This window comes from Mustela lutreola, chromosome 3, assembly GCF_030435805.1.
Source record: "Mustela lutreola isolate mMusLut2 chromosome 3, mMusLut2.pri, whole genome shotgun sequence".
Classification (NCBI taxonomy): Eukaryota; Metazoa; Chordata; class Mammalia; order Carnivora; family Mustelidae; genus Mustela; species Mustela lutreola.
The window spans coordinates 136513090-136528757 of record NC_081292.1 but is presented as its reverse complement, the minus strand read 5'-3'; the positions used below and the strand labels follow the sequence as shown (position 1 = coordinate 136528757).

The 15668-nt window shown below is 38.2% G+C and overlaps 1 protein-coding gene and 1 non-coding gene across 21 annotated transcripts in view; both read right to left on the bottom strand.

Annotated features, from left to right (window-relative positions):
* Nucleotides 1–15668, bottom strand: part of ZNF385B (zinc finger protein 385B) — a 408372-nt gene that overhangs the window by 46120 nt on the left and 346584 nt on the right. For all 20 annotated transcript variants that reach the window (XM_059166875.1, XM_059166877.1, XM_059166878.1 and 17 more), the window contains one exon: nt 15199–15309. In XM_059166875.1, coding sequence (XP_059022858.1) covers nt 15199–15309 — 111 coding nt within the window. The remainder of the gene's footprint in view (nt 1–15198; nt 15310–15668) is intronic.
* Nucleotides 13053–13159, bottom strand: LOC131828294 (U6 spliceosomal RNA). Its single transcript, XR_009352320.1, has one exon. It is a non-coding gene; the product is annotated as a U6 spliceosomal RNA (small nuclear RNA).

Sequence of the window (15668 nt, the reverse complement as noted above, 5' to 3'; positions counted from 1 at the left end):
AGCTGTGGAACATTCACTCAACAAGAATGGAAGATTCAATCACTTTAATCATCATGTTAAATAATCCTGGTTTCAGGTATGCAGATAGGCAACATTTTGCATAATTTTGGAGGGTTCATGGACCCCCTGTGGCCTATACATAGATTGCCTCCTTAGAAGCCCCATCTGTTTTAGTTCTAGTATTTTATAATTCTTCAATTCTCTTCCCTCATCCTGACCATTTCTCAAGCTTTTTTTTTTTTTTTAAAGATTTTATTTATTTATCTGAGAGAGAGAGAGAGAGCATGAGTGAGCAAGCGAGCGCAAAAGCCGGGGGAGGGGCAGAAGCAGAGGGAGAAGCAGACACTGAGCACAGAGCCCAACACGGGGGGCTTGATGTGGGGTTGGATCCCAAGACCCTGAGGTCATGACTTGACCCAAAGGAAGATGCTTAACCAACTGAGCCACCCAGGCGCCTCTCTCTCAAGCTTTTCATAGTTTCATCTCGTCCACGAACCCCTGTGCAAATAATAATGAGATAATGTATGTGGAGAGTATCTACTACAGAGTCGGCAGAGAAACAAGCATCCATCCATGCTAGCTTTCTGATTATTCCAGCCCCTGTGCTGACTCCTCTTCTAGATTTACACTACTCTACAGTTAACATTATACAGTTTAGCGGTGTTTCTAAGTGCATTCGTTTTGTTTCCATAGCAAGATAATTGGGTCTATGAGGATGGAGAAACTGTCTTCTGTTTCTTGAATCCTCCTTTCTGGGCAGGAACTATTTTGACACTCTCTGTCTCAGGCAAAGTTCACTGCTTCTTTAGTCTCCTTGAAGAAGTCACATTAACCAGCAACATTTTTTTTTTCCAACAAAGATTCTTACCTTGAAAATTTTAGCAATTGGTTAAAGCAATGCTTCCTCATATGCTATTTTCTCCCACCCTCAATCTGAGCCATGTATTATAAAATTCAGATCCCCCCCCCAAATGATCTTTATGCTGACCCACGTATCTGAAGTTCTCTGGCCTCTTGAGATAATGTCATCACATTTTATTCAAATTTCTGCTTGAGATATGAAAGTAGCTAAAAGTTATCCCCTTTGCAGGATGTTTTGAATTGCATTAACTCAGCCACTTGCTTGAAAGCACTGGGTAGACAGATTTACATCTTGTTGCATCCAGCTTTTTGTTTTGTTTTTGTCTTATACAAGTGATACTTTTTTCTTGTTTTAAGGTTGTGAAAATTATAGCCAGTTGCCCAAACAGGCATACAGAATATAAGACAAGCTATGGGAAAACCAACATGTCCTACATAAGCCTAAATATAAACTTTAAACCAGCAGCTAGTTATTTCGGAAACCTATAGGTGTTCAGCCTCAAAACTCTACCTGATCACTAACTATATGTTAGATAAGTTTTCCAATGAAGAATACCAAATCACAAAAATTGAGTGAAACAGTACCTTACTGTTAAGGATTCCACAACCTGCCTTAACTAAAAAATAAAAATCCATACCAAGCAAAGAAGGAAAATACAGAAGTCTTCAACAATCTTCCTCAACCCCCAAGTGGCAAGAGAACTCTCGGATGACAAAAATCACCAACAAGATGACTCAGAAATGCCTTCAGGATTCTTTTACTTTTGCCTACAAGAATTACTAACACAGGGATTTCACACAGGAAGAAAGAAGTCCCACAGTGTTTTTAAAAGGTGTTATTAATATTTGCTCAGCAGGGGAGCCTGAGGGGTTGAGCTGCTTGAGCTTCCAGCTCTTGGTTTCGGCTCAGGTCATGAACTCAGGTCCTGGGATCAAGTCCCTTGTCAGGTTCCCTGCTCAGCGCAGTCTGGTTTGTTTCTCTCCACCCCCCACCCCTGCTCGCTCATGCACGCTCTCCCTCTCTCTCTCCTCCCCCTCTCAAACAAAATCTTTAAAATGTATAAAGTTCTTTAAAAAAAAAAAAAACTTGTTCAGCACACCTCTATTAATGGAAATGTACCAAAGCTTGTAGTATTGACAGTGAATTGCACATACCAAATGGTTTCTGCTGAAAATGTATTCTGATACATGGGTGTGGTTTTTGGTACTTTCCTTGTAACATTCATACTTACTATTATTCTTCACAGCATCATATTGGCTGATCATCCTAACTTTGAATATTACTGAAAATGTATGATTACCTAAAGTAGCATATCATGTGAGGCATCAATGTATTTTAAGAAAAGTCAGAAGATATTGAATTATTTGTGTTGCATAATTTCCTCATTAGTTAAATATAGGATCTGATGAGTCTTTTTAAGTCATAATACTCACCTTAAAAAAAATTTTTTTTTTTACTTATTTATTTTAGAGAGAGAGAGAGAAAGCACACCCAAGGTGGGGCAGGGGGAGATACAAACAAAGTCTCCTAACATGGGGCTTGATCCCAGAACCCTGAGATCATGACCTGAGCCAAAAATCAAGAGTTGGACACTTAACCGACTAAGCCAGCCAGGCACCCCTAATGCTCACTTTTTAAAGAAACTTCATTTTTTTTTTTAAAGATTTTATTTATTTATTTGACAGAGAGAGATCACTAGTAGATGGAGAGGCAGGCAGAGAGAGAGAGAGATAGGGAAGCAGGCTCCCTGTTGAGCAGAGAGCCCGATGCGGGACTCGATCCCAGGACCCTGAGATCATGACCTGAGCCGAAGGCAGTGGCTTAACCCACTGAGCCACCCAGGCGCCCAAGAAACTTCATTTTTTATCCAAGTTTTTCCTTCAGTGATGAATTTAAAATTATCCAAATACAGGGTGTGCTGAGAAAGAAGGTGGCATTTTTATAATACCATCCACCTACTTTGGAGGCAAGTTTTTTAAAAAAAAATTTAATAAGTAACTACTATATGCTTCAAAAAAAGCTGACCACACTTTGTTAAGAGCTTTGTTAAACAGAGTTATTGAAGACAACTTTGAGCTCGCCATGTTCCTTTTCCCTAGAACCTTGCTATATTTCTGTCAAGTTGAAGCAAAAAATGTTCATCATTTTGTCAGTTCTGTCTGCAAAGCAGAGAATTACCTTCCTAAGCTCCCGAGATTTATGCTTTTAATTACCTCCTATCTGCTTCGCTACCCTCCACACCTAAGAATCAATATAAATAGTCCCATTTATGGGAAAAATGTAAAATGTTTGACAAAAGCAGGCTATCATTTTCTAGATTTCCATTTGATGCTATCGATTCCTTCTATCTTCAGTGAATTTTTCTTGAATCAGTCGGTTTTTCAAACTTATAAATTTATTCATTTATCTAATAATTTGTACTGCTTAATAGCAGATAGTTGTAAGCCCTGCAACTAGCTTTTTGGGTCCCAACCCAGCAATAAGATTATCATCACTTGACATCTCTTTATTTACTCATCGGCTGCAGAATTCAGATTATGTATGGTTTTTCTCCAAAACCCTTCATCCTAAACAAACTTCTCAGTGAAGACCAACTCCAATGGCTTATTTCATTTCTGAATGGGAGGACACTATTAACACAGGCAAAACCTAGCCACTGAGGCACCAGTACTTTTAAAACTCTGCCCCTCATGTTTTATCAGCATCAATTCTTTAAAATAAAAACTCAACAAATTACATATCTATCTATCTATCTATCTATCTATCTAATTATACATAATATAAAGATATATACACAATAAAGTATAGATATCATTATACATATTGTATTTATTATATAAATACAATGAATGAATAGACTGAGAAAGCTGCTATCTGGAAGGGTTTTTTTTTTTTTTTTTAAGGTTTTGTTTATTTATTTGTCAGAAAGAGAGTGAGAGAGAAAGAGAGCATAAGCAGGGGGACTGGCAGACAGAGGGAGAAACAGGCTCCATGCTGAGCAAGAAGCTGGATGTGGGACTCTATCCCAGGACCCTGGGATCAGAACCTGAGCTGAAGGTAGGTGCTTAACCAGCTGAGCCCCCAGGCGTCCCTATTTGGCAGGCTTTAAGAGAAATAGAGCAGATGCGTATGGGTGGCAGGCAATGGTTGTCTGTGTACATGGGAGGAGGGCACGGTTAACAGCTGATCTGTAGAATCAATACAGGTAGATAGTAGTTGGATGTATGGGATCTTGGTGATGTAGGGAAGGTCAAATATTGAAACAAGAATGTTCAAAGCTTTCCTTGAGATGTCAGTTGGGGTAATGCACTACAAAATGCAATGTCTGAGAATTCAGGAAATACAGGACAAACTGATTTGTTTAATATAGCATGCTGGTTAGAGTTTCAAATAATATACTCAACGTGTTTGTTTTGTTTTGTTTTTACCTGCTAGAGAATTTTTTCAAGTGAAGGACCTCTGGATTTAAAGCAACAAACCCAGTTATAAAACTCAAGGCTTCACGAAGCTGCTATGCATGTCCCAGGACCATGAGGAAAACGGTGTTTTTGTTGTACTTCTGTGCCCGAGAAAGAGGAAGAAAGGGAGGAAGAGAAGAGTTGGAAGAGTGGTGGGGTAAAGAAGATAGAGAACACAGGAAGGAGGAACGCAGTTGTTGAGTAGAAGAAAACAAGTTTTGACAGGCAAAGGGAAACAATGAAAACTCATGGACAGAATTACTGGAGTTAAAGGCGAGCATTAGGCAGCCAAGAGCAAAATGTGGCACCCCCTGGAGGACTAACATGGCAACTCCTAGGCTTGATCCTTCAGAAAAAGAGAGTAGCTGCCCTTGCGGCTCGAGTGCCTCTTCCGCTTTTGCTACAAGGGACATCATCGAATGCAGAGGCCACCGGGTTCCTGTTTGCTGGGCCGCTCAGCCCTTCCCCGGGAAGGCAGGGCAGCTGCTGCAGGGACATGCTAGCCCACGGCAGCTGGCAGAGAGGTGGAGTTAGGCCTGGTGGCAAAAGGCAATGGAGGGTCAGCCAAGAGCACAGAGAAAGGGCATTTATGTGGGCCCTGGGTGTGGCTCTCCCTAATCTCATGACGGCTGAAATCACTGCTGGCTGATGGAGGACTCTGGGGCTTCTAGCAGAACCGGCGCGAAAGCCTCAGAAGGGACAGATGGCATATGGGGACTGTCTGTTTATGCAAGACAGAGAATTTGTGTTGCACTCTGAACTGCTGAAGAAATCAGGAAGTGGGCATAAGATTAAAATAAAAGAGAGAGAGAGAGAGAGAGATCAAAAGAACTAGGAGGGCTTACTTAAATAACGTTATTCACAGGAAAATTGCTAAGAAGACAAGGATGCGGAGGCTGAGGGAAGGCCTAGCCAGCGCACTGGTCACACGCAGAGTGCGGTTCTGGGAGAAAGGAGGGGATCCCCGAATGACTGCACGTCCTGAAATTTCAGATAGTTTTTCAGTCAAGAATAGGAGAATCACCCAAATGTCCACACAAATGGTTGGTCAACCTGACATTTTAACTTCTAAGCAAACCCTTAATTTCCTGTCCATTTGTACATAGTCCGACTGAAATCAATGAGATGGCATGAGGTCATTTGTTTAGGCCTTGAGGCATGAGGAAATAGAACACAGCAAAAAGAACAGTGGGCCAAAAATGCGAGGTAGAGCTATTTGGATAACCAAAGTTCAAAAACTGAAACAAAGACAAAGAACAATCCAACAGAATTAGAAGCCTAGAGAAACCACAATGTAAGACAAAACAAACGCGAACTGTAAGTGATTCGAAGTTTATGGTGCTCTTCAAAGGTAATACTCTAAATTTGAAACATCAAATGGGTTTGCACCAAATGACTAATGAAAGCCTGTGGGGTCAGCAATTAGGGACACTGCATCTCATGCTTGATCAATTGTGGTATTAATGCTGAGTATCAAAATTTCAGGGTCAATTCCTAAATTAGAGTACATAAAACTTGATTGAAAAGATCATTATGCTCATGTTTCGATTTGCCTATGAAGCATAAAGGACCCAGTAGTATATTAAGGGTATTTATGATTAACCGTGTTCTGAGATAATAATAATAAAAGGAGATCATCTCTATTTTTAAAGATTTTATTTATTTATTTATTTGACAGAGAGAAATCACAAGTAGATGGAGAGGCAGGCAGAGAGAGAGAGGGAAGCAGGCTCCCTGCTGAGCAGAGAGCCCGATGCGGGACTCGATCCCAGGACCCTGAGATCATGACCTGAGCCGAAGGCAGCGGCTTAACCCACTGAGCCACCCAGGCACCCCTCATCTCTATTTTTAAATCAAGTTGCCCTGATTTTGTGTAAGATCTCTTTAAGGATCAGTTTCCTTTATCCTTCTGCTATTATCACCCAAAGAATTGAAATTAATATGCAAATCAGAAAATATCTGGGATCTGCCAACTTTCAACCTAGCCAAAAAGAGAAACATTAGCCTCAAAAAATATTTTAAAAGTCTACATTAGCTCTTGTTTCTGGTCTTTTCATGTGAAAATGGAAAGCCCAAAAATTATGAGAGTCTTTTTTCAAGTCAAGCTCAGAAGAGCATAGAGGATAGAGACCTATATCCCTGGCAAGGCTTAACTCTAGAAATGAATTTCCCAGCAAAAGGGTATAGATTCAGATTTAAGCTTATCAGTTTGTGACCCCACTATAGTTGGAGTGCCCTCACTTGTTGGAGAAGAAAGGGGCATTCAGGCTTGGGACAGCCTCACTCAGTGCTGAGCTTAAGCTGCGTTAGGGAAAAGAAGATGGCCAAGAAGAAACTAGGTATTTGGGTGTTGCACAAATTCGTGCAAATGTCTGGGACTCAGTTGGGAAGACATATTATTTCTGGACTGCAGTGCCTGCCCCTGGCAAAGTTAATGGTGTTAATTTGTAAAGGTTCATTTGGGAAATGTTTGTGATTAATGCTTGCTCATTTGCATAACAGTATATGGTGTAAATAAAACCGTAGCCTTTTGCTTTCCAACAGTGGAGTTCTACTGAGATGATAAAAGCTGGACAAAGGGGGCTATGGGACACTTAAACTAGGTCACATTGAATTTTAATGCATGAAGCCAGTCCTGGTACATTTTACATGGCTAATGGAGAACTGAGGAATGCAGTCTGTTTACTGTGCAAATCTGCCTTCCAGATTTTTCAATAAACATATTTTCTACACTGAAGAGTGAAGCCAATGCAGTCTCAAGCTGATTTAGAAATGTTATTAAAGAAAATAAGGATGAGCATCTTCTTAATTCTTACATTAAAATGTAAATAGGGTAATTATAAAATAATAAACTCTCCCCCAAATAAAAAATGCTCAGTTTCAGATCTCAGTTATGCAGATTATAGCACCATTACTAAACACTGAGAACATGTATATGTCACACTTGTGAATTTGCCACCCAGACTTTGTAGCTTTACTGCCCAGAGTCTAAGCATGACTCAGAAATTTAATTTCTTTCTCCATTATCGACAGAACTTTTGAACGGCGACAAGGAAACTGGTGGTCACATGCTCACCTGTGTACATTTCTCATGATCCTATTAGTAAATACAAAGAAAATCATTGACATCAAACAAAACTCAAGTCAAAGGTGAACCTACTCCCAGAGCAATTCTGGAGCACAGACAGAAGGCAGCACCCCCCCCCCCCCATTAACCCAACCCATGACACCAATGAAAAACAAAACTCTCAGTCATTCTTTTTGGGTCTTAATTGTTCCACCTGTAAGGTGGAGATATTTATACCCTGTCCTTTATTTACTTATTTATAAGTTTTTTAATTTAAATTCAATTAACATGTTATTAGTTTGAGGTAGAGATCAGTGATTTATCAGTCTTATGTAACACCCAGTGCTCATTACCTCTTAATGCCCTTCTTAATGTCCATCACCCAGTTACCCCATTCCCCTGACTCCAGAAACTCTGTTTCCTATGATTAAGAATCTGTTATGGTTTGTCTCCCTCTCTGATTTTGTCTTATTTTTTCCTCTCTTCTCCTATGATCCTGTTTTATTTCTTAAATTCCACATATGAGTGAGATCATATGATAATTATCTTTCTCTGACAGACTTTTTCGCTTAGCATAGTAGCCTCTAGTTCCATCCACATTGTTGCGAATGGCAGGATTTCATTTTTTTGATGGCTGAGTAGTATTCCGTTGTGTGTGTACATATATATATATATGTACACACACATCTTCTTTATCTATTTATTTGTCACTGGGCGCCTGGGCCCTTTCCATAGTTTGGCTATTGTGGACATTGCTGCTAGAAACACTGGGGTGCAGGTGTCCCTTTGGATCACTGCATTTGTATTTCTGGGGTAAATACCTAGTAGGGCAATTGCTGTATACCCTATCTTCCAACAGAAAAGCCATGGAAATGATTTTTAATCATAGAGCTGTAATGGTCCTCTCAAAATTATCTAGTCTATTTTAGGTTGTGGCACAAGAGGAAACTGAGGCCCATGGTAGTGAAGTGATTTATCAAATTCAAAATTAGGATTTAAATCACCTCAAAGACTTTTTTTTTTTAATTTTTAATTTTTTATAAACATATATTTTTATCCCCAGGGGTACAGGTCTGTGAATCACTAGGTTTACATACTTCACAGCACTCACCAAAGCACATACCCTCCCCAATGTCCATAATCCCACCCCCTTCTCCCAACCTCCCTCCCCCCAGCAACCCTCAGTTTGTTTTGTGAGATTAAGAGTCACTTATGGTTTGTCTCTCTCCCAATTCCATCTTGTTTCATTGATTCTTCTTCTACCCACTTAAGCCCCCATGTTGCATCACCACTTCCTCATATCAGGAAGATCATATGATAGTTGTCTTTCTCCGCTTGACTTATTTCGCTAAGCATGATATGCTCTAGTTCCATCCATGTTGTCACAAATGGCAAGATTTCATTTCTTTTTATGGCTGCATAGTATTCCATTGTGTATATATACCACATCTTCTTGATCCATTCATCTGTTGATGGACATCTAGGTTCTTTCCATAGTTTGGCTATTGTGGACATTGCTGCTATAAACATTCGGGTGCATGTGCCCCTTTGGATCACTACGCTTGTATCTTTAGGGTAAATACCCAATAGTGCAATTGCTGGGTCATAGGGCAGTTCTATTTTCAACATTTTGAGGAACCTCCATGCTGTTTTCCAGAGTGGCTGCACCAGCTTGCATTCCCACCAACAGTGTAGGAGGGTTCCCCTTTCTCCACATCCTCGCCAGCATCTGTCATTTCCTGACTTGTTGAGTTTAGCCATTCTGACTGGTGTGAGGTGATACCTCATTGTTGTTTTGATTTGTATTTCCCTGATGCCCAGTGATATGGAGCACTTTTTCATGTGTCTGTTGGCCATCTGGATGTCTTCTTTGCAGAAATGTCTGTTCATGTCCTCTGCCCATTTCTTGATTGGATTATTTGTTCTTTGGGTGTTGAGTTTGCTAAGTTCTTTATAGATTTTGGACACTAGTCCTTTATCTGATATGTCGTTTGCAAATACCTTCTCCCATTCTGTCAGCTGTCTTTTGATTTTATTAACTGTTTCCTTTGCTGTGCAAAAGCTTTTGATCTTGATAAAATCCCAATAGTTCATTTTTGCCCTTGCTTCCCTTGCCTTTGGCGATGTTCCTAGGAAGATGTTGCTGCGGGTGAGGTCGAAGAGGTTGCTGCCTGTGTTCTCCTCAAGGATTATGATGGATTCCTTTCACACATTGAGGTCCTTCATCCATTTTGAGTCTATTTTTGTGTGTGGTGTAAGGAAATGGTCCAATTTCATTTTTCTGCATGTGGCTGTCCAATTTTCCCAGCACCATTTATTGAAGAGGTTGTCTTTTTTCCATTGGACATTCTTTCCTGCTTTGTCGAAGATTAGTTGACCATAGAGTTGAGGGTCTATTTCTGGGCTCTCTATTCTGTTCCATTGATCTATGTGTCTGTTTTTGTGCCAGTACCATGCTGTCTTGATGATGACAGCTTTGTAATAGAGCTTGAAGTCCGGAATTGTGATGCCACCAACGTTGGCTTTCTTTTTCAATATCCCTTTGGCTATTCGAGGTCTTTTCTGGTTCCATATAAATTTTAGAATTATTTGTTCCATTTCTTTGAAAAAGATGGATGGTACTTTGATAGGAATTGCATTAAATGTGTAGATTGCTTTAGGTAGCATAGACATTTTCACAATATTTATTCTTCCAATCCAGGAGCATGGAACATTTTTCCATTTCTTTGTGTCTTCCTCAATTTCTTTCATGAGTACTTTATAGTTTTCTGAGTATAGATTCTGTGCCTCTTTGGTTAGGTTTATTCCTAGGTATCTTATGGTTTGGGGTGCAATTGTAAATGGGATGGACTCCTTAATTTCTCTTTCTTGTGTCTTGTTGTTGGTGTAGAGAAATGCAACTGATTTCTGTGCATTGATTTTATATCCTGACACTTTACTGAATTCCTGTACAAGTTCTAGCAGTTTTGGAGTGGAGTCTTTTGGGTTTTCCACATATAGTATCATATCATCTGCGAAGAGTGATAATTTGACTTCTTCTTTGCCGATTTGGATGCCTTTAATTTCCTTTTGTTGTCTGATTGCTGAGGCTAGGACCTCTAGTACGATGTTGAATAGCAGTGGTGATAATGGACATCCCTGCCGTGTTCCTGACCTTAGCAGAAAAGCTTTCAGTTTTTCTCCATTGAGAATGATATTTGCGGTGGGCTTTTCATAGATGGTTTGATGATATTGAGGTATGTGCCCTCTATCCTTACACTTTGAAGAGTTTTGATCAGGAAGGGATGCTGTACATTGTCAAATGCTTTTTCAGCATCTATTGAGAGTATCATATGGTTCTTGTTCTTTCTTTTATTGATGTGTTGTATCACATTGACTGATTTGTGGATGTTGAAACAACCTTGCAGCCCTGGAATAAATCCCACTTGGTCGTGGTGAATAATCCTTTTAATGTACTGTTGAATCCCATTGGCTAGTATTTTGGTGAGAATTTTCGCATCTGTGTTCATCAAGGATATTGGTCTATAGCTCTCTTTTTTGATGGGATCCTTGTCTGGTTTTGGGATCAAGGTGATGCTGGCCTCATAAAATGAGTTGGGAAGTTTTCCTTCCATTTCTATTTTTTGGAACAGTTTCAGGAGAATAGGAGTTAGTTCTTCTTTAAATGTTTGGTAGAATTCCCCCGGGAAGCCATCTGGCCCTGGGCTTTTGTTTGTTTGGAGATTTTTAATGACTGTTTCAATCTCCTTATTGGTTATGGGTCTGTTCAGGCTTTCTATTTCTTCCTGGTTCAGTTGTGGTAGTTTATATGTTTCTAGGAATGCATCCATTTCTTCCAGATTGTCAAATTTGTTGGCGTAACCTCAAAGACTCTTAACCCAGGATTCTATACTGCATGGCCTCTCAGTGTATGGACTCATCCAAAATATAGAGCAGAAGACCTGTGATATGACTAGAAATTTGGATAATGACTATGCAAAATTATTAAACATATTTGGATCTATTTTAGGATTTATTATTCTGTCTTTCCCTACAAAAATTCTTTACTTATTATACCTTAAATTAAGTAGTAATATTGTAGCTCAATACAGTTAGTATTTATGTTCCTATCATTAATTAGTCTACTTACAAAATATTTCATGGCTCCTACAATGCTGATTTTTTTTTCAAGTCAGGGTTACTAAGGTATACTTTATATACAGTAAAATTCCTTTTTAGGTATTTAGTTGTACGGGATTTGAAAAACAAAAACAGTTGTGTAATCACCACAAAAATGGAGATATAGAATATTTATTTCCATCACTTCAAAAAGCTCCCTCATACCCCTTACACCTTTTGTAGTTGATTTCCTAACCTCGCCTTGCTCCATCCCTGTTAACTAATGATCTGACTTCTTTTCCAATAGTTTTTGCCAAAAGTTATATAAGCGCAACCATACAGTACATTGTCATTGTGTTCAATTAGTTTCATTTAGCGTCCTGCCTTTGAGATTCTCCCATTGTGTAGGATTTTATCAGTATATTATTTCTTTTATTGCTAAGCAGTATTCTATTGTATGACTGTAGTTTTTTTTTTTGTTGATCCATTCATCAGTTGATAGACATTTGGCTCAATTCTAGTTTGAGGCAATTATGCATAAAGCTACTATAAGTGACACATATGTATGAACATAAGTTTTCATTTCTCTTAGATAAAACCCTAAAGTTGGATTGTTGGGTTGTATGGAAAATTTATAACTTCCTAAAAACTTCTTATAAATAACTATTAAACTATTTTCCAAGTCCCTGCACCATTTATATTTCTACCAACAACAAATTAGAGTTCAGTTGCCCCTCATCCTTGACACTTGGTATTATCAATTTGTTTAATTTTCATCATATTAATAGGTAGAGGGGTATGTAATTGTGGTCTGCACTTCTTTAATGGCTAATGATATTGAACACTGTTTTGTATACTAACTTTCCGTTCATTTTTCTTCTTTGGTAAAGTGCTTGTTCAAATCATTTGTCCATTTCTTATTAATTGAGTTGTAAATTATTTAAATATTTTTTGAAAGATTTTATTTATTTGACAGACAGAGATCACAAGTAGGCAGAGAGGCAGGCAGAGAGAGAGAGAGGAGGAAGCAGGCTCCCTGCTGAGCAGAGAGCCCGATGGGGAGGGTTTGATCCCAGGACCCTGGGATCATGACCTGAGCTGAAAGCAGAGGCTTTAACCCACTGAGCTACCCAGGCGCCCCTTATTTAAATATTTAAATGACATGTTTTATATTATTTTCTCTCAGTCTATAACTTTTCCTTTTTTTTGAGGTGCAAATTCTTAAAAATTAACATATAATGTATTATTTGTTTTGGGGATACTGGTCTATGATTCATCATTCTTACACAATTCACAGCGCTCACCACAGCATATGCTCTCCCCAGTGTTCATCACCCAGCCGCCCCATCGCCTCACCAACTCTCCACTCCAGCAACCCTCAGTTTGTTTCCTGAGATTGAGAGTCTCTTATGGTTTGCTGCCCTCTCTGCTTTCATCTTGTTTCATTATTCCCTCCCTTCCCCTATGATCCTCTGTCTTGTTTATCAAATTTCTAGTATCAGTGAGATCATATAGCAAGAATCTTTCTCTGATTGACTTATTTCACTTAGCATAATAATGTTCCATCAAAAATATGGAATGCTTCACTAATTTGAGTGTCATCCTTGTGCAGGCACCATGCTAATCTTCTCTGTATCGTTCCAATTTTAGTATACGTGCTGCCGAAGCAAGCACTTTTTTTTTTTTTTTTTTTTTAAAAAAAAAAAAAAAAAAAAGAAGCAAGCACTTTTAATTTTCTTAAGAGTGTAACAGTGTCATTTAAAGAGAAGTTTTTAATTTTGATGATGTCTAATATATCAATATTTTTAGAGCTCATACACTTATTTATTTATTTGATGGGGTGGGGGGAAAGGATAGGCAGACTTCATGTTGAGCTGGAGACCAATGTGGGTCTCAATCCCACAACTCTAGATTATGACCTGAGCCAAAATCAAGAGTCAGATGCTTAACAGACTGAGCCACCCAGGTGCCCCTATAGTTCACACTTTTAGTTTCCTAAGAAATATTTTGCTTAATTTAATTTCATGTAGATTTCCTCCTATGTTTTATTCTTGAAGTTTTTTACTTTTCAGTTCATGGTTAAATATATAATTCATTTGAATTAATTTTGGAATTTAGTCTGAAATGGCCTTTAAGGTTCTAAATTTACATGTGGTTATCCAATTACACTATTTGTTACAAAGATTAGCCTTTCTCCTCTGAATTGTCACTGCAACTTTGTTGAAGATCAACTGATCATACAGCTTTGGGGCTATTTCTGGACTCTTCTGTTCCACTGATCAACGTAACTACTATCCTTCCACCAATATTACAGTCTTGATTATTGTAGGTTTTAAGGTAATTATTGAAATCAAGGAGTGAAATCTGGAAAATTTGATTTTTTTTTTTAAAGCTTTATCTAGTCTTGGGTTTTTCTTTTCTATGTAATTTAAGAAGAAGCTTGGCATTTTCCACAAAAATGCTCTCTGGGATTTTGACTGGGATTGCACAAGGTCTATAGATGAATCTGGGGACAGCTGACAATGTTGAGACTTCTAATGAACTGATACCATATAGTTCTCAATTTTTTAGGAAACACTTTAATTCTTGAAAAAGGAGTTGAGATTTTATTGAGTGCCAAAAAAATTTATTGGATTTTTGACGGAAATTGCATTAAATATACTTTTACAAATCATGTTAAACATGATAAAAACACTCTTTTCCAATTTTTATTATGTTTCCTATACAGAATTAGCAAAACATTTACTGCTATGTACAAACAAGAGTATTTATTGTTTTAGTATTTGCAAAAAAGCATGAATCCTGGAACATTTTCTTTGGAAAATGGCTTCTGGGTGGAGTAGCTCAGGAAATAACACATAATATATAGTTCCAGATTCAGATATGTATTGGCCATTGGCTTCACTTGGTAACTGAGTATTGCAAACATTCTAATATTATTTATTTTAATTTCACGTTACATTACTCCTACATTTAAAATGATTTGTACTCTTTTCTTGTTATTATTATTATTATTTTTAGCATGATGGTTATGCTGGCCATTTAAAATAATTTAAAAAAAATTTCCCTGCATTTCCATGTTCTGGGGAAAATATAAATTGTGTAATAAATTATTCCCTCAGGCATTTAATATGATTTGGCATACACACATGAAATGTGACACTTGTTATAAAGGGGAATAGCAATAATTTTCCTCTGCATTCATTGTATTTTCAACTTTTTAAAAAAATATTTTATTTATTTGACAGAGAGAGAGATCACAAGTAGGCAGAGAGAGAGAGGAGGAAGCAGGCTCCCTGCTGAGCTGAGAGCCTGATGCGGGGCTCGATCCCAGGACCCTGAGATCACGACATGAGCCAAAGCCAGCAGCTTAACCAACTGAGTCACCCAGGTACCCCTGCATTTTCAGCTTTAAAAAATTTTTCTATATAGTGATTTTTGAAAAGTGAATATCATTGGCAAGATTAAGCATAAAATGTTATGGGTGTGATTGATCACCTGGAGGAATTCTTGGTTTTTGATATTAGCTACTCTATTACTCAAGTTTCTAATGTTGAATCCGAAACCCTGGAAAATCTGGCCCACTGAACTAAGTGGGCCACCAAGGCAAGTGGCTGTTAGAGGTGATGTAAATATGAAGAGATGTACGTATTCAGAACAATCAGACTTTGAGCTTGACAGACTACAGAGAATAATAAAAAGGTGATACTCACATCTGAATTAAAGCGAAGCTGACAGACATTGCAAGAAATAACTTGTTTCTTCTTTGGGGGAATGGACACTCCAAAAGTGTGGTTAATGACTGCTTTTTGCACAGGATCCATCTGAAGAGCAAATGATAAAATAGTCAATGTACAGCTTCAAAGGATAGACAGTAAATATGAGCAAGTTAAAGTAGTTGTATTATTCCCTAAGATTTTAACTTCTTGGTTCCCAAAGAGGGATAATAAACAGTCTCCTTCAATAGCAAGTTACTCGTTTCCAGGAGTTAAAAACAAGAACAAAAAACTGGTTTTGAAACAATAACCACTCCCAACCAAATCACAGGAGAATCATATCAAGGAATCTTATACCTCTATAAAGAATCTTGAAAAACCTTAAAAGAATCATAAAATAAGAAAATTTAAGATTCAAAGGTCAGGGTTCAAATTCACATGTTAATGCTTTCCTCATATGAGGTAAT